This window comes from Atractosteus spatula, chromosome 18, assembly GCF_055471065.1.
Source record: "Atractosteus spatula isolate fAtrSpa1 chromosome 18, fAtrSpa1.hap1, whole genome shotgun sequence".
Classification (NCBI taxonomy): domain Eukaryota; kingdom Metazoa; phylum Chordata; class Actinopteri; order Semionotiformes; family Lepisosteidae; genus Atractosteus; species Atractosteus spatula.
Window position 1 is genome coordinate 18,233,553 of NC_142723.1, and position 18,881 is coordinate 18,252,433.

General features: G+C 40.4%; 2 protein-coding genes across 4 annotated transcripts in view; both read left to right on the top strand.

The window, feature by feature from the left end:
- Window positions 1-920: 920 nt before the first annotated feature.
- Window positions 921-16,756, top strand: gaa2 (alpha glucosidase 2). The gene is made up of 20 exons (XM_088936547.1): window positions 921-1,054; window positions 2,024-2,643; window positions 3,175-3,320; window positions 4,456-4,621; window positions 5,441-5,537; window positions 6,117-6,236; window positions 6,331-6,449; window positions 6,947-7,078; window positions 7,378-7,488; window positions 8,235-8,348; window positions 8,427-8,511; window positions 8,883-9,000; window positions 9,260-9,393; window positions 9,588-9,739; window positions 9,875-10,023; window positions 11,009-11,150; window positions 11,589-11,687; window positions 12,201-12,365; window positions 14,361-14,507; window positions 14,819-16,756. The coding sequence occupies exons 2-20, from the start codon at window positions 2,041-2,043 to the stop codon at window positions 14,879-14,881; spliced, it is 2,862 nt and encodes a 953-aa protein (XP_088792673.1). The 5' UTR covers window positions 921-1,054; window positions 2,024-2,040; the 3' UTR covers window positions 14,882-16,756.
- Window positions 16,757-17,300: 544 nt separating this feature from the next.
- ints1 (integrator complex subunit 1) overlaps window positions 17,301-18,881 on the top strand; it is a 33,143-nt gene continuing 31,562 nt past the window's right edge. For 2 of the 3 annotated variants that reach the window (XM_088936719.1, XM_088936721.1), the window contains exons 1-3: window positions 17,301-17,392; window positions 17,942-18,040; window positions 18,477-18,767. In XM_088936719.1, coding sequence (XP_088792845.1) covers window positions 17,983-18,040; window positions 18,477-18,767 — 349 coding nt within the window. In that variant the 5' untranslated portion in view covers window positions 17,301-17,392; window positions 17,942-17,982. Of the gene's footprint in view, window positions 17,539-17,941; window positions 18,041-18,476; window positions 18,768-18,881 lie in introns of all 3 variants that reach the window. The other variant, XM_088936720.1, reaches the window with a different exon arrangement.

Sequence of the window (18,881 nt, forward strand, 5' to 3'; positions counted from 1 at the left end):
GAATTGGACTTCATTGACTACGGAAGAATGTGTTCTGAGTCTTTAATATTGTGTTTTTGAATTGTGATCATTCTTCTTTTATTGACTTTATATCCATTTGTTTTCAGTTCTCTGCTTGTAAACTCGACTGTGTTCCTTCATTCTGCTCTAAAATAATACAGTAAGCCATAATATCTGATGTCACGTGTTAAAAATTAAAATTTGCGTTATATTGCTGTATACTGATTGAAAAGAGTCAGTCAGTAAGAACACCTTCTGGGTTCTCGGGACCTGTGACTCCTCCTCCTCTCTTCCTGTCTGTAAGGGCTGGAATCATGAGGACACAGCAAGCTCAGGGAATGCTGGCTCATGCTGATGTCATAGTGCACATACCATGTTGTTGTTCCTGTTTTTTTGCATTGTTTAATATCTAACATTTTACCAAATAAGTGACAATTCAGTTTTTTGTCATTTCTTGACATAATTTTCTTTTTTATATTTAAATTTTTTACAGATAAGAAAGAGGTGTTTTTGCTTGCTTACTGTATTGGCTTATTACAACCAATGGCAAAAGAAAGTGAACTGAATTAATAATTTGTTGTAATTTTGCTATCTCATTTTTTTTTCAACAGAAAGGTGGGATAGTACAAAAGTTTGGTATTTGTGAAACACAGTGGTGTAAAGGTAACTTCCTACACGGTGAAGTACTGAAAACAAAGAGTTCCAATTATTCCTATTATTGGGTCATCTAATAGTACCTTCCTAGCCCAGATAAGATAAAAAACAGCAGGTGTGCTATCCAGGGCTGGGCACTGCAGATACAAAGCAACACCCCTGTTGATTGCCTCTGAAATAATCTCGCCGGAACTTCATAATGCTTTTCGCTTCCCCTACCAAGATGGCGAGTCCACAGTGACGTAAGCCTCTTGTTTTCTACTTCTATGGTCACAGATGGGACTTCCTCTTTTGTCGCAGCATAAACAAGACTTTTGTAGTTGCAAATGTAAGCAAGGTCAGTTTTAAATAACGGTGTGGAACTGCGGCTGGAATATTTTGCTAGGATATGTGTGCCTAGGTAAGTAAATGTTGTCAAGAAACCATGTTTTGAATAAACCCGAACTCTTACCGCGCTGTCTTCCCATGCTTAACATGTCCTGATCTTTATATATGTACACATCCATTCCTTTCGCTGCAGTGTAATGCGGCTGTTGGTTTGAGTAGCGCGAACCGTTTTAGTTTGTAGCGGCAAAACAGTAGAAAACTGCGTTGCATTCCGTTATCAAAGACGACTGTAAAGTACCGAATCACAGGTAGAGATGCATTTATTGTCGCCCCAATAATGTGAGCGTTGCATGCCTTTAACTGTCCTCGGCATTGTGTTTGATTCACCCTGACAGTAAAATAGTCCGTAAAAATCATACCGGGTAAGCAGAATCAGCGTCATTATCAATCATTTTTAGTTTTCATAGTTTATATGTTTTGGCATTTCACGTTTCCTTCATGGGTCTCATTGCTTAGTAAATGTCCAAACCCAGCACTTGAGTTGCATCTTTTTGTTCGGCTTATACATTAACAGTTGTATAATGTAATAGTTGTGCTGCAGTACCTCTCAGCTCTTGATTCCAGAGTGGGACACCATCTGTTTTTCTGTGTCTATGTGGGGTTTCTTCAGGACGCCACAGGCCAAAGACGTGCTGTCCTCTGTACTTCAGCGTCTCTGCATTGCTCCCTGAGTAGTGTCTTGTCTTGTGACCTGAACTTCCCCATGTTAGGCTCCAGCTCAAAGTGGCTGGAATTGCGACAGTACAGTCAGGTATAATGATTATAAACTGAAGTGTGATTTCAGTTTTGGAATCTGGAGCCCTGATTGAGAGGAATTTCTTGAAATAAAAAGTGGTTCCTTGAAGTAGAAAACATTGAAAGCTCTGGTTGTGGCCTTTTAACCCAATACCAGTTACCAGGAAGATGGCTGTGACTGGCTCCACTGTCCCCATGTGACTGAAACATCTGAACAGGTTTTAAATCGAACTAATATGCTTCTCAGGTTCCTGCTCCGCCAGAATGGTCTCCTACAAGCTGCTGACCCCGGAAGACGTGTACTTGACTGCCCCTGCCCCTGCTGAGGCCAGGAGGGGGGAGACACCCCCAGAGAGCCCGGGCAGCCAGAAGAGAGGCGTGTGCTCCACGTCCAAAGCCTTCGTAGGCCTCGGCACGTTTCTCTTTGCTCTGGGCTGCTCGTGGCTCGTCGGCACCATTTTCTGGCTGAAGTATCCTGGCAGTGAGCTTCCTGCTCGGGCCCCATCCCCTTCCCCGGCTGCGGGCGCAGCGAGTGGGGAGGCGGACCCCGATACTTGCCGGGCGATCCCCGAGAGCCACCGGTTTGATTGCTACCCAGAAAGGGGCGTGGTGGTGACGAGGGAGCTCTGTGAAGCCAGGAACTGCTGTTTCATACAGGTCTCTGCTGAGCCCCCTCCCGCCAAGAATGGCGTTCCTTGGTGTTTTTACCCTCCCAGTTTCCCCACTTACACTCTGGATAGTTTAAACGACACCACACTAGGGTATATAGGGCAACTGACAAAGAAGGAGAAGACCTATTATCCACGAGATATTGAGACCCTCCAGCTCGATGTCATGTACGAGACGGATTCCAGACTGCACGTAAAAGTAAGAGCTTTTTCTAAAATTATTTTTCATTCAGTGTTTTCATATTGGAATAAGTTGTGTGGCAACTCATTGGTCATAAGTATGGAAAATAAATTCATATCACAACTTCAAATACTGAACTATCCCAGGTTTGCGAAAGTTCATGTTGAGAAATATCTGAAGGTTGGTTTCAGGCCAGTTTCTCTTCCTGTAAAGCAGTGTCATACTGCAGAATTAAAGCGACAGTTGAATTTTCATTTTGAAGAAACAGGTGAGCAAGTAGCTCAATAGCTTCCCTTTGCTACTCAGTCTTTATTCACAACCTGTGCACAGAAGTACTGCATTCTTGTAGTCATTCATATCAAGAAACATCATTCACCAGGAATTGAAATGGGACTGTGACTCAGCCTACAAGTACAAGATAATTTTTTTCTCTTTTCTATGCTTTAGCTTTTACATGTGAGATTTGTGTCAGATTAAAAAGATTTATGATATGTTTATTACTAAAAAACTATGGTGAGTCACTAACTTTCATCATGTTTTTTATTCTAGATTACAGACAAATCTGGTCCTCGCTTTGAAGTTCCTCTCTCTGTGCCTCTGGCCACACGAAAGGCCTCAAACCCTGCTTATACAGTGCTGTTCTCCAGGACGCCTTTTGGCCTGATAGTAACAAGGACATCAACAGGAACAGTGCTGTATGGTTTTTCTTTTCTTTTCTTTCAATTTCAGCATGAACTTGGACTGACAAATATACTCTACTAGTGTGCACTTTTATGAATTCATCAAAGTCATCTGGGCAGATGTTGACATTAGCAGCAGAAAATACCCTTGACAAAAATATTTAGACCATTAAGCTAACACATAAATGATTTGAACCTACAGCAATTAAGAAAGTTATCCAAGAAATTCCAGTCTTTTTAGCAGGTGCTCTGACCTTTTCTCAGCAACATGAGTAATTTTGTTGTGCTGATTGACAGTAAACCGTCTGCTGAGGATAAAATCGCAGTCTAGAAGTGTTTCTAGTTCCTGTTAGGAGTGATATAACCTATATACTGTATATGTGCGGTTGCAGATGCTGCATCTGTCAAGTGTAGCTCCTGGAGCACGGACAAGCTCTGTGGGTTCTGTGCACTTTTACATGAGCAGAGTGAGGACATGTCCTGCTGGGATGTTACGATGAGCCCACAGGAAGCAGAGCAAACTTGGCTCTAGGTCTTGATTAATGTAGATTAATCCAAACAGATATGGATCTCTTTGACGGACTGTTCTGCAGTCTTCTGAAGGTTAGAAATTATTGGCCGTGAACACCCCAAACAGCAACCAACATTTTCCTTTAATAGTCTAGCCTCAAATGTATCGATGGCATGAAGGTGGAGTATATTAGCATATGCTTCCTTAGTATATTTTTCTTGATTTTCACCAGACTTGACATGACACAGGTTAAATCACCTAATTTGTGATGCCCAGTCAATCCTTTCACTAACCAGGTGATTTATTGTTCATGCAACCTCTCAGGTGCTTCACCCTTATGGGTAGTCAATTCATTTAAATCATGCCAAAAACTTGTAATTTTCCTCAAGGCGTACGCAAAGATGCAGTATCTGTTTGTTCAGTGGGTGTTTTGACTTTTCTCTTACTGTGACAATAGGTATGCTTGACTAAACGGCAGTGCTTATGAGAGGTTGGATGTACAGATTTTGACGTTTCTGAACCCAAGATATTTGAAGTCGTTGAGTATTTCCCGGCCTTACTTTGACTGGTTGAAAGTAATTTGGCATGATTAGGATGAGTTCAAGGCCGCGCTGTCTTATTTCTGTCTGCTTCCTGCAGAATAAACACAACGGTGGCCCCATTGTTCTTCGCGGAGCAGTTCCTGCAGATGTCCACGGCTCTGGCCTCGCGGTACGTGTATGGCCTTGGAGAGCATCGCGCTGGCTTCCTCCAGAGCGTCGAGTGGAATACCCTGACGCTGTGGGCTCGGGACGTGCCTCCCATGGTAAGCCTTCACATTTCCCTGAGGGAGACGGGTTTTGTTTTAGTTCAGACATCTGAATTGATTTAAATGGGCTACTTTATAGGGCAAGGGCTTAAATATGTGTAATATGTCTAATAAACATATTCCACAACAGGAACAGGTTTGTTCCATTATTGCTGAAAGGGAAAGAAAAGAGATAATGTTTCGGCTGTGGAGCCTTCTTAAAGTGTTGATACTTTTCCTTTCAGCAGGGAATAAACCTTTGCCTGTTCCTCTGCAGCCTACGCATGCTGACACAGCTTCCTATTCGAACATGTTCTGCAATAATTCTTAGTCTCAAAACTTTGTATCATTTCCTTCGTTTCTGAACCATGAAGTGTTTTAATACTTGACTATGGAAAATTCATTGAGAATGCTTCTGTGTTATGCTGCATTCTGATTTCTGTGACTTGAAAATGTGCTTTTCCAGTCCAAACATTAGAGAGCAGAGTTCATCTTGTGCATTCTGCATGACCCGCATTGTCCCCTGGGGAATTTTTTAAATGAAGTTAGATGCAAAAACAAAAGTATATTGAGAGACTTTAATAATATGACAGATTATTATTCAAACCTTAGCATTTATTGTGACCTTAATGCCTGTCCATGCATATAGAGCTCATTGTGTGTAATAAACTGGTTGTAAAAGCTCCTTTAATGGAAAGGAATTTAATATTAATTAATAATTTAATATTATCTGATGTGTACTTTGTATCTGCAGCTGTCCTCCCCCACTGTAGTTATTGCAATTTGTGAAATAGTTTAATTGAGCATTATTCTCTCCTTGCTAATATCCTTCTGAAGGAACTGACTAACTTATATGGAGTTCATCCATTCTACCTGGGCATCGAGCCAGGCGGATCTGCACATGGAGTTTTCCTCTTGAACAGCAATGCCATGGGTGAGTCATAGCGCAAGACTGTACGGTCCCCTTTGCTTATTGTATGACTGAAGTAATGCATAAAAATGTTAATTAAGAAGTAGTTGAGCTGCCTCCTCACAGCTGAAGTGCCAGTGAGTGGGATGTGTGCCCTGGTGTTTCTGATGCACTGCAAGAACAATCGCAAAGGTGGAGCATGATGATGGAGTCTGTCTTCTCTAGACAGATGATGAGCAACAGTGAGCAGACTTAATCCTACCTCCAACATACTGATGGCTTGAAGGCATTCTGATAAGCAAGAAACAGTATTTTTCTTTGTTCTTCTTTTCTCTAGGCTTCACAGTCAGCAGGTTAAATAATCTCATCAACTCGCTTACTAACGAGGTGGTTAGTCAGGTAAAGTCACTGGAGTTATAATGGCTCAGTAAAAAAAAAAGCAAAAACATCTAATCGCTGTTCCAAATCTGTATACTTTTCATAAGGCACGCATGCCAAAACAGAAATGTTTCCTTTGATGTTCAGTATATCGGCATGTTTCCAGCCCACACACCACTGTACTTGTCACTTGTTTAAAAATGCAGAGGGAAATTGTCTTTCCAGATGTTGCACTTCAGCCTGCTCCAGCTCTGACCTGGCGGACCATCGGAGGAATCTTGGATATTTATATCTTCTTGGGTCCTGATCCCAACTCTGTTGTTCAGCAGTACTTGGAAGTTGTAGGTAAGTGCAGAATGCATGGAGGGATCGCGGATTAATCTTAAAATCATTCCAGAGCAAAAGCAAACGTCGATGTTGTCCTTCTCGTTCCTTGCAGGGGTCCCTGCGATGCCAGTCTACTGGGCGTTAGGCTTTCACCTCTGTCGCTGGGGATACAAGACGAGCAATGGCACCTGGGACGTAGTCAAAGCAATGAGGAACTATGGGATACCCCAGGTACCTCACGGCTGTGTGTGTCTTGAACATGTCCTAAACCTTGTGCTGTAGTATTTAAGGGGGAGGCTTTTGCTCTGTCAGTCTTCCAGTTATGGCTGTACATGAGTTTTTATACCAATGGGCTTTTTTTCTTTAAACATTAAAAAAATCTATATTTGATGTCCAAGGACTGCATTGTCCCTTGTAAACTTTTATTTCTTTATCTCTTATATGGATATTTTAAAGTTTGGAGCTGTGTTGGGGTGCAAATCACAGAGGAACACGTAACAGATTCATTCCACACTGAGAAGTAAAAAAAAAAAGATGAAAAGCAACCCTTTGGCTTTTCAACCTGTTGTACACATCTGACAAAGTTGAAATGTTTTTTTAATCTTCAACATTAGATTTACTTCTACAAGCTCATATTGATCTATGAGATTATCTGTATTTACAATTGCCAAAAAGTGATTTTTTCCACATTGCTTTACATCACACTCTTTTGCATTGGCGTGTTTCAGGATGTACAGTGGAATGACATTGATTACATGAATGGTTCGCGGGATTTCACCTTTGACCCTGAGCGATTTTCCACTCTCCCAGAAATGGTGAAGGACCTGCATAAAAAAGGGCAACACTATGTCATGATCCTGGTATTTCCTCTTTTCATTTACAAGAAAAAAACCAATCTCTTTTATATGTAGAGGTGTTTTATTCCCTGTTTATCGTGTCTAGAAAACTTATGTTTTTTATTTGTGGGAATTGTAGACGCCTTTGGAGATTGGGCACCTTTCTTCTTCCTCAATCAATAACTAATAAACTAATTGTGAAGCACAGAAGCTAAGCATGAAATAAATGTTTTCAAATGCTGAGATGGCTTTTTGTGTGATATCACCATTTGCTAGAACTTCATTACATTTTCTCACCCTTCTCCATGAAATCCATTTTGCAGGACCCTGGTATCAGTAGCACCCAGCCCCCAGAATCCTACTGGCCTTACGATGAAGGACTGAGGCGGGGAGTCTTTATCAATGACTCGGATGGGAACACGTTAATTGGGAAGGTGTGGTATACTCCAGTTAGTTTTCATGCAAGCTATTTAAGAGGTATACAGTATAATCCATCTTTTTGGTCAGTAAGGTTCCAAAGTAAACCTCATTTATACATTTTTAAAGTTAATATGTAACTGAAAACAGATTTTCTGTTGCACTGTACGAAAGGCATGTCTGAGAGGTTAAAAAAATCGAGAAGGATTTAAATAGTTATTAAAAATGAAACTTCTGACCTGATGTCTCATACTTCAATCTAAATTTTGAGTACAGAATGCTTCCTCAGTTCTTAATTCTGATCTTCACTTCTTTATGTGAGTAACTCTTTTTTTAGGTAGAAAACAGAAGACTCAGCTGACTAATTATTTCCTCTTTTCTAAGCGTGGAAAGACTTCATATTAAAGAAGGTTGGAAAAAAAAAGTCGGGGCCCATTATTTCCATTGTAAATGCTGCGTAACTTCCATCGTCTCAGGAGTGTGTTTCCGAGTGCAGTAAATTAATTCTTGACAAGGATGTGTGCTGCGCTTGCCGCTGGATTATTCAGCGTAATTAAAGACATAAGGTCTCTTTTGAAAAAAGATCTCTCCATGCGAGGCTCACAGTGTTAGGGAATTCACAAATTCTTAAAGCTGGTGCATAAATATAACAAATTACTTCCTTTTTCAGATGATGCAGAGTTTATCAAAGCAGCCAAGATGTGTCAAAACGTTGGTTTCCATCATTATGACCCGTTTCCTTTTCTCACTTTGCTTTGGTTAGGTTTGGCCAGGGCTCACAGCTTTCCCTGACTTCTCGAACCCAGATACACACCAGTGGTGGTACGAAAATCTCCAGAAGTTCTACACCCAAGTCCCTTTCGATGGGCTTTGGATTGTAAGTTACTGCCTAAGCCTTTCCCAGTGTATCTGACAATGGAGCAACAGAATAATTTTTTTCCCTTTTCCACGGCAGGATATGAATGAGCCATCAAACTTCTTTGATGGGTCACTTAACGGCTGCCCCTCTAATGATTTGGAAAACCCACCTTACACCCCTGGTAAGAAGTGTGCAAAATTGGGATTTTAGGAAGCGTCAGACCTAAGGATATGAAAAGATATAACAGAAGCGATCTTCCTTAAGAGCTTGAAGAGCCTTTTAAATGTGTGTTTATGCAAGACCTTAAAATGAAGAGTGTTTGAATCTACATGGTTTGTGTGCCTTGTGGCTTTTTGATCCTTTAATGGTTAATAATTGTGCGGCTGTCCTGCTGTTATGACCTATTGTAATGGGATTCAATTGAAGACTTTTTGAAAGGAGCACAGCATGAAAAGACATGCCACAACATCCTGCTGAATAAAAGGTGATTATGGAGTTCCTTACCACAGGACATATTTTAAAAAGGGAAACTTTTCTTTCTTTGATTTTCAGGGATTCTTGGAGGTACACTCCGGGCAAAGACGGTCTGTGCCTCTGCCGTTCAGAAGTTGTCAGTCCATTATAACTTGCACAGCTTATACGGTTTGATGGAGGCTATGGCTTCTGCCAGGCGAGTATCTGACTTGAATCGTGTCTTATTATGAAAACTCTCTATTTTGGCATGTTGATTGTTAGAAAACGAATAACGGATAGGAGGTAGTAACTGCTATCACCTGTAGGATTTGCGAAGCTGGTTTGGGGGCGTAATGCTTGCCTTCCGAAGGCGTTGTGTTTTGCGGTCTGTCGTGTGGGGTGATTTCAAAAGGCACGCTGCCGTGATTCTGAGAAGTGACACCGGAGGTGACGGCGAATTTCCCGTTTTTTCTCAGCGCCTTGAGGAAGATCGTGGGGAAGCGCCCCTTTGTGATCTCGCGCTCCACGTTCCCCAGCCAGGGGCGCTATTCCGGACACTGGCTGGGGGACAACGGGAGCAAGTGGAAGGACCTGTCCATGTCCATCCCAGGTACGGTGGACACTGCGGCGGTGCTTTCCCTGGGGCCCGAATATCCGCTACCAACGCGTTCGTGTTCGTCTCCAGAATGTGAAAGCGACCAGTAAAGTCTTGAGGTTTTCCATATTCGGGTGTTTTCTTTCCATTTCGTTCAGAGGAGGATCATTTTAACTCTTTTTTTTTTTCCCCGTTTCCCTCGGGGGCAGGCATCCTGAATTTTAATCTTCTGGGCATCCCCCTGGTTGGTGCGGACATCTGTGGGTTCAGCGGCAGTACGACAGAAGAGCTGTGTGTTCGCTGGATGCAGCTAGGGGCGTTCTACCCCTTCTCCCGCAACCACAACTCCATCGACCAGCAGGTACCTGCGCAGCCACTTTCGCCCAACGGGACTGAGCCTCGGTTTTTCTGCTGCTCAGAAACGCATTTTTCGGGACAGGCTGGACAATTTCTCCTTGAAATCTGAAGGTTGTTTTTTTTTTTCCAATTTCCACAGCCGCAGGATCCAGCGGCCTTCAGTCCCCTGGCCCGGACCGCAATGAAGGAGGCTCTGCTGCTCCGCTACAGCCTGTTCCCCTTCCTCTACACCCTGTTTCATCATGCCCACGTCGAGGGCCGGACGGTGGCGCGCGCTCTTCTGTTCGAGTGAGTGCTTACTGATGAATCATCGCGGTTTCCCTCTTTCCTTGGTTTAGAAAAGAAAATACCACTCGGTGCGTTCATTATTCAAAACATAAGCATTTCCTTTTTTAGTACATGCATGGAGGGTGTTATTTGAAGGAAACAATGCTGTGTTGTGTGATATAGTTGGAAACAGGTTTTTCCATCACGAATTCCATTTCCATTATCTTTTCTAATTTCATTATTACTTTTCCGATGTGTCTTCAGCTAGTTAGTATGTAGTAAGTCAACATCTTGCGGTTTGTATCAAGATAATACAGTTAAATTTCACGGTAGGATTTATAGAATAGTATTTTGTTATGATGGGGATTCATTAATGCCAAGTGCAACTAGGACAGGAGTTAATTATAACTTTGTAATATATTACATTGTTCCGACCTTCATTACTACTACAGCTGCTATCCCTTTAGCAAATGAATGTAGATTAACCAATAATTTGAAGGAGCTAGTATCTGAGAACATCAACATGCCATCACTTACCACAGAATTCAGGGGCCAATGAAGACATCGGTATTAGGAAGGTGCGGCTGTGCCTTATTTGATCTGAAAGCTATAGACAACTGTCCGTTTTATTTAACACTTGCATATACTGTAATGGTAGAAGGTATAGTATTCTGATTTGTTTTTAACTGAATAAATTGGCAGCAGTCTAAAAGAGGTTGAAAGCGGTGTAGTCAATCATGATGCCATGCTAAAGAGAGATGCTCAACTTGGTTTGTTTCCTTTGTGTTGTAGCAATTACAGTTCCTTTCATTTACACAGCAGCTTTTAACCTTGAGGATCCCCAAGTTCTTTACACTTAGTAGGTGACCCCCTTCTTTCCCCACTGACGTGAAGCCCCTGCCCGAGAGACCTGAACATCCAACCATTCAGGGTACAAATTGGTTGTTGCCGAAGGTAGTGTCTTTGCTTGTTGATGCAGAGATAAAGAAGAGTCGTTCAATTTCAGGTTTCCTGATGATGTGAAGACCTATGCCATTGACAGACAATTCCTGTGGGGACGAAGCCTCCTTGTGACCCCCGTGTTAGATCCTGGAGTTGATTACGTTGTTGGATATTTTCCCAAAGGGCTGTGGTATGATTACTACACGGTAAGAAATCGTAGGAAGTCCAGCATACTGTAGGTGTCGTCATTAAAAGCAAGTTTCAATATATGTTATCAGAAGAATATTTTAGAGAAGTAAAATCCCCTTTTCATGTCTTTAAAATATGTATTCTAGATGTCTAAGAGCAATGCGATGCTGCACTCTGGTGTTGTAAATGACGAACTGCACTCCAGTTGCCTTCTAAAGGGACAGATATTTTTATTTCTTGATAGATGCATATTTTGGAATGCAACAGAAAGGCGTGTTTTTACCAAGATGACAGCTGCCTCATTATATAGCGGAGAATTTCCTAAATTGAGAATATCTGAATCCTTTTTTATTTGGTCTAAGTTCTAAATTAAAATGAAGTATTTTCGTTATTTTCAGTTAGAAATAAATTGGTGGAAGTGACAGTGAGTAAAATAACAGGATTTGCTGTCACAGGGTGACTCATTAAGAAGCGCTGGGGAAGAGGTGAAGCTACAGGCCCCGTTGGACAAAATAAACCTTCACGTCCGGGAGGGCTCTGTGATACCCACTCAGGTGTGCCCATCTGGATTCGCAACACAGTTAGGCATCTGGACAGCAGTGAGGGGTGGAGTGCCAGCATCTCCACAGAGAAACAATTCAGCACTTTTTAACTGCAATGACATCATTTAAGGTTCTGTACGAATCTGGAAGGATCAGGTTTTATTGACTTAAAGTCTTACAGTAAACGGCTTGAAGTGATACGTACGTAACAATAAGTTCCTGCTCTTCACTCTGTGCTGTTGACATTTATGTATATGAATAGTTCTTTTGCTATAGTGTTTTTCAGGGCAGTTCACGTTTCTGAACTCATTTGCTTGAGAAACAGCTTAGATATTTTGCATATTCTGTACTCAGGAGATAATGGACTGAAGCAGTTACATAACATCTTCACTTGAAATTTTCACTCATGCATAACTTTTAACCACCCATAACACTTTTTACACTTAACCAAATATTATTTACAGTGGAATCGAAGATGTAAAGCTCTACTATGCTAGGTAACGTTTGGGATTTTCTGTCCCCCAGACCCCCAATACCACATTATGGATCAGCACTGGCAACCCTCTCCACCTGGTTGTAGCTCTGTCGGATGACAGCACAGCCGAAGGAGACCTGTTCTGGGATGATGGAGAAAGCATCGACACCTACGAAATGGACCAGTATGCCTACATCGTCTTCAATGCCTCACAGGTAAGGAGACAACAGAAGGCTTTTGTTGTGAGCAAAAGACGTGCTGAGGTAAAGGTCTCGTTTTTGAAACGGGCTTTCCTAAACATTCTATAGCGCTAGTTTTTTTTTAATATAAAACGAGCTGTTTATTCTAAAACATGCTGCTGCATGAGGTGAGATGACAGGTTCTCTCAGCAGGCCTTTTACACTGTTACTTATTTTGCATTCATGTATAAGCTTAAGCAATTTGACCTTATGGAAATTTGTTGTATATTTTGCAGAGGTGAACATTTGTATGTATATACAATGTGTTTTTCATATGCATCAGAATATTCAGTATTATTTAATCAGTTTCATGTATATATTGCAAATTACAATGATGGGAAATACACATTCCTTTTAATTTACTGTGATTAACGGACACCACAGCAGTCCTCAATTCACTCTTCTCGTCGCAAGTGAGTCCCCAAGACCCAGTTCAATTAGTACAGCTCAACCGAGAATGAGAATAGTGGACGACTTTCTGTGACTGAACTTTTCAGTTTGCTTTTAAAAAGTAAAGTACTGATTGTTTTGTGGAACCCCAAACATCCTTGAGTGTTACCTCAGCATGAGAGAAAAGAGTAGAGAAATGTTAAGTGTGCTCAGGAGACATGATACATGTGTCTGCTGCAATTGGCTTCATTAAGCTTTCTCCATTTTCCTTTAAGTAATAAAACACCTTTTTCTCTGCTGATCAGTATAACCCATTGGATTATGTACAATCCCAAATCCCCTAGTGCCTCTTCAACTCCAGCCTTTTACAAGCAGAGAAATTAGTACCATCCCATAATTTGAAAGAAACAGTGTAGGTTATCTACATTTAACATGTAATCAATTTGTAATTTCTGAGCTAGATTTGTTGTCATCGATGGGATGGGAATTAGTTATTTCAGTTAACAATACCATAGACTTTAAACAGTTAGGTTTGGAATGTGCTATTAAATAGAATTAAATATCCTTTCACAAATTTCTAACTCGCAAGACAGAGAATTGTAGCTCTAAACGAAAGGCTTTAATTTAAAATGCCATGCAGGAGTCATCTATTGTATAACTAAAGAACTTGGATCCCAGCAGAAACAGAGACTTACTTTCCAGGTTCTTTAATTGTAGCTAATTGTATGATCACAGTTAAGGCAGTGAAATGTCTTCTTGAATCCAAAGTACAGACCTGGAGTGAAAACGTATTTCAGCAAGCGATATGATACCTTGGGCTTTTTCTGCTAAGACATTCTATTCAGCATTACCTTTGAATGGCTGCTGGGTAAAAAGCTAACTTTGTGAAGAAAATGCAGACCTTTGCATTGTGGTTTGTTGCTTATATTTGGGACACTGGTTAGGCACTTTGCTGATTTCATTAAAAAAAAAACGCATTGTGTAACTACTTTGGTTGGGCAAAACCAACCAAAAAAGGTGTGGTCTTGGTTTGTCTCCTCTTGTTCTGAAAATACACTGTAGGCATTACACTTTCATCAAGATGCACATTCTTTAGGTCTGTCAAAGCATCTTGGCTGTCCAGATGTTTGGGGTTTCAGAAATACAGTTTCAAATACATGCTATTAAACATTTAAAAGCACTTCCAACTACGAAATACATAATGTCAGTATTCTGATGGATTTGTACATGCACAGAGAAAACTTTTGTTTCTCTGACCAGAAGAGCAGTTCATTATGACTAATTACTTATGTCCATGTCTTACTCACTGCAAAAGCTGTATATTTGCATATTTTTTCCATGTGTGCTTTGTGGTTTTCTTGTCTGGCAAAGCGATTTTCTTTTAATCCTGGCTTACTCACTGCTGTATATTTCCAGAACTTGCATCATTCTTAGCACAAACTTGGCATGTCTTCTGGAAATCGTATCTCTTCAAGTAAAATGAAAAATGTTTTGCATTGTAGAGGCTAAAGCTCTGCCCTTTTGTTCTATTGAGTTGAAATAATCTTTGTTATTCAAAGGTTTTTGTCTTTGTCTTCCTAGAATATGTTCACTTCCATAGTGCTCCATGAGAATATAGAGGCGACCTACATTACGGTGGAAACTGTGTCGTTTTTTGGAGTCAAACAGATGCCGTCAAATGTTACTGTGAATTCAAAAGAAACTCCATTCACCTACAAAACCAACCAGGTGCAAAATATTATCTTGAACTATTCTTACTCTTGCAAATCAATGAGTCTTTTTGCTTATGCCTGTTTTTATAAACGCAGATTCATCTTTAGTGCCCTTTTTTCCTCGGAGTGTTTTTTTTTCTGGAATAACTTCATTATTACAATGTAGCTGGACACAGATGTCTAGGTACAAAATTGTTTTATAGATACTTCTGAAATAATTATCTACCCTTTTGTGTTATAAGAACTGTACAGAGAAATAACGGCTTTTTATTGATGATCTGAACATGAAAATGTATTTGATTGTTATTCTTTCTATCTGTTTTACAGGTTTTAACTGTGACTAACCTTGTTCTCAATCTTGGCCAAGAGTTTACAATCAGCTGGATCTAAAACATTAAGACCCACGTGGGATGTCTGCTCTCGTCTGTTCATGACACTGGATCTTTTGCTGCTACTTTTTTTGATTTTCCTGATTATGGCTTTTTATTTTAAAAAGGCTGACAAGTGTAAGGATTGTTTACTTAGCAAATGTATCTTATCATACAGAAAATGAAACCGTAAGCACTAGTATTTAGCAGTGGGAATATTTTAAAAAAAATTCTATCCTTAGAGTCTCAGGGGATAGCACATGGTATCATAGGGCAGCAGGTCTGTTTATGTGGTAAAAATAGATACATTAATCAAAATGATTTAAAGTGTTACGTTTTCCATTCAATAGCACCATTTAGGTTCCTATTTTGACATTCACTTTCTTTTCTGAGAATTTTTAATTGCACTAAAACACCTGTCTGATGGTTTAACAATTCATTTTCAATTGAATGTAAAAATGGTCAGTATTTTCAGGACCATGTGTTGCTTGAGTAAGCCTTTGCTTTAATTCGGAGAGGATTGCTGTTAGAGTTTGAAAACAAAAATGGTACCAGAGATCACAGGAGCTATATTTTCTGTACATTAGACCTTAGATTATGGTAACTGCATAGTGCCTTGAAGTCATCCAAGTGTTAAAGCTAATCTAAATCAGATTATATATCTAGGTATTGTTGATTTCTAGATGCAAACTAAGAAATTGCATTCAATAGAGCCATTTCAGTCTCAATTTTTGCAATATATTTTAATTGTGCAAGATTTAAAGTGTTACCAAAATGAGTCTAATATGATTTATTAATAAAATGTTGTTTATTTAAAGACGGTGTATGAAGAGCACAACTGCTTGATTATGTGGTTTCAGTAACCTCCAGATTTCTTTTAATCAATCCGGCAAGACAACGCTAAGAAAAAGCCATTTGTTTTTGAAATTACATTTTTTTTATGTAAAAGTCTAAAATGAATTTATTGCAAATGAATTGTCATTCTTAATTCGTTTTAATGGGCCAATGAGCATAGATATTAAATACAACTAAAAAACTTTATGCAGTGTGGTGAACTTTTAGCGACAAACCAAATAATTACCAATGTAACCCCTTTCCCTCAAATAACTCTTCTTTTGTGCTCCTGTGCAATCTTGGATGAAAGTTGTTTTGAGAGATGTAGATGGATAAATAATATTACACTGCAGCAAATGTCTGGTTAATGCAGCATGTCCTGATAGTTATTTAATAATTATGTGGTGGAATTTGTTTCTTCTTTTTTCAGTTTTATAAAATGTCTGGGGCTGCGTGGTGGCACAGTGGTGGGCATCGCTGCCTCGCAGCGCCGGGGCCCCGGGTTCAGTTCCAGACCTGGGGTTCTGTCTGTGTGGAGTTTGCATGTTCTCCACGTGTTGGCGTGGGTGCTCCAGGCTCCTCTCGTGGTCAAATATGAGACTGCCTTGCACCTGTAGCTTGCCAGGATAGGCTGTGGCTCCCCTGCAACCCTGGATGAGGAAAGCAGTTGGATGGATAGGTTAAAATATCTCCATCTAGCATGATGAGCACCATCCTGTGAAAAGATAACTGATTTGAATTTACAGCATCAGTGAAATAAAGGTTAATTGAAGAACTTTGCACAGCTAAATGTTAGGAGTACCTTTATTAGGGATGAGCCTTATATTAACCCTTCATGCTGCACAGTGGCCTGCAAATATCTTTATCTGCTGTAAAAATCACAGTTCTTCCCCTTGATTGTCAAAGTTTTCTTTTCTTGAGTCCATGCAGATGAATGAGAACTTTTGTGTTTATATTTAAATAAAGGTTTGCTTTGTTAAACATTGATTTGAGCGGTTTAAGTAATGCGAAAGCTTATGTACATTTATTGGATCTTTACAAAATAAAATCCATAGTTTGCCAACCGTTTTGTATTTGTTTCTTAAGCTAAAAGGAGAAAAAAGTTAAAAACCCAAAAGTTCTAGTGGCAGAATACGTATGGATTCAGCTTAGGCACTCGCCACTACTGAAACGGAAACAAAACTTACTGATAAGAATGTTAAAATCCGAGTCTAGAGCCCACTAACGTCTAAGCAGGCTATTAATTCTTAAAAAAATATTTTATAAAATGTAAGGCCTGAAGGATTTATTACAATGCAGTTCCAAAAAATGCATTGTCAAAAAAAGATTAAGCTGAATTTTGTTTTAATTTAATAACTATAAGGTTATCTTTTTCGGTTATATAAAAACCTAATAATTTAACACCTTACTATTTCTAATCATAAAAGAGAAATTCCACCTCTGAAGGTGGCCTGTGTTAGTGATTTTGGACAGGGAACAGATGCAAACACGTTTTAAACTGCCCGCTCTGCTTTATTTTCGTTCCGGGTGACCCCGCAGTCGCTGCAGTTCAGTTCCGCTCCTCTCCGGAGGGGGAAGGTTTCCGTTTCCGGTTCCCTTGGGTTCGGCCGTGCTGCACGGCTGCTGCACCGTCTTCTCAAGGTTTCAGTTCCGGAGTTAAACAATGGCCATGGGAATCAGATAAATCTCAAATATAAAGGTGATTCTCCCTGCCCCTTCCATATTCGCTCTCTATTTGTGATGAGTAGAAGATAGCGCATTGGTTTAAAGTGTTTTGCATTGGTCTGATAACCTGACGTGCGACGGGAAAGAATGATGCGTACCCGGACGTGTGCCCCTTAGGAGGTATTTCATGTGTAAATGTTAACTTTGCTCAGAGTTAACCATTAAGTGACGCATTTGTTACTAACCTACTGCATTATATGTGTACGAGATCATCTATTTGCAGCGTATGTGCGAATGCATAATTATCAAAGTAGAAAAAAGCGTTTAATATCGTGTGGGTCTGTGAAACTCTGGGGCAATCTGGGGCAGACATATCCATCGCCTTTTTGCACAATTATTTGAGTTTACTGTAATAAAATGATTAAATCAAAATATTTGTTTTTAAAATAGACTATGCCACTTAAATAGTTTTGAAACATACTGTTATTAGCTTTAGTTGGTCTGTTTTTATGGTTTTGCCTGCTTAAAAATGACGTTTTGGGCTTGTTTTCATGGCAATTGTTTTCTCCCCTTATCGGGACAGAATTTCTACATCTGATGTGAGACATTGAAATTTCCAGCAGAATGAATCGACCAAAGCCTGCTACAATCAGGCGCCCCAGCAGTGCAGCCAAACCTTCAGGTAAATCATAATCCTTCACATGCTAGAAATGTGATAGCAGGTATTTGTTCATGAAACTATTCAAACAGTTCAGTACCCCCAGTCTTCAGTTAACTGAGATGTTTCTGATGTTTTGACGTGAGAATAATTTTCTTTCTGTACAAATCTCTACATAGGAACAAGTAATAGGTTTATTCCATGCTGAAAAGAGAAGAAAGAAAACAAAACGTTTTGGCTGTGGAGCCTTGTTCAGGTGTGAAACGTTGTGTTTTTTTCTCTTTTCAGCATGGAATAAACCTATTACTTGTTCCTTAGCAGCCTACGCATGCTGACGCAGCTCCCCACCTAATCTCTACGTGACGTCTTTGAATTTGTGCGCGTTGGCGATTGAGTTTTGTTAGTGCTGTAATTTAAATTGAATTGCATAGGTACTGTGAAGTCTGTATTGCGCTCCTAGGTCACCCTCCACCTGGAGATTTTATTGCTTTGGGCTCAAAGAGTCAGGCAAGTGAACCCAAGGCGCCGGCTGTGTTACTGAAGCCGGCTTCCACCAGCTTGCCTTCCGATCGCAAGAGGGAGGCCGCGTCCACTCTGCCCTCTCCCTCAAGCCTTTCGGGTCTCACCAAGCGCCCCAAGCTTTCTTCCACCCCTCCCCTCAGTGCTCTGGGGCGCCTGGCGGACGTGGCCTCTGTGGACAAGAGGGCTATATCACCTTCCATCAAGGAGCCTTCCGTTGTGCCTATTGAAGGTGAGAAATGATATCAGTCAATATCAATCTAAGAACAAGAACACTCAAGAAAATAAATTAGTAGCTTTGATTTGGTTTATATCTAGAAACACGCATTATCGTATAAGAAAAGTA

Coding starts and splice junctions, on each gene's coding strand:
- gaa2 (XM_088936547.1), top strand. CDS start 2,041: ATGGTCTCCTACAAGCTGCTGACCCCGGAAGACGTGTACTTGACTGCC. Junction 11,688..12,200: donor GCTCTGTGATACCCACTCAG/GTGTGCCCATCT, acceptor TCTGTCCCCCAG/ACCCCCAATACCACATTATG. Junction 12,366..14,360: donor TCGTCTTCAATGCCTCACAG/GTAAGGAGACAA, acceptor TTGTCTTCCTAG/AATATGTTCACTTCCATAGT.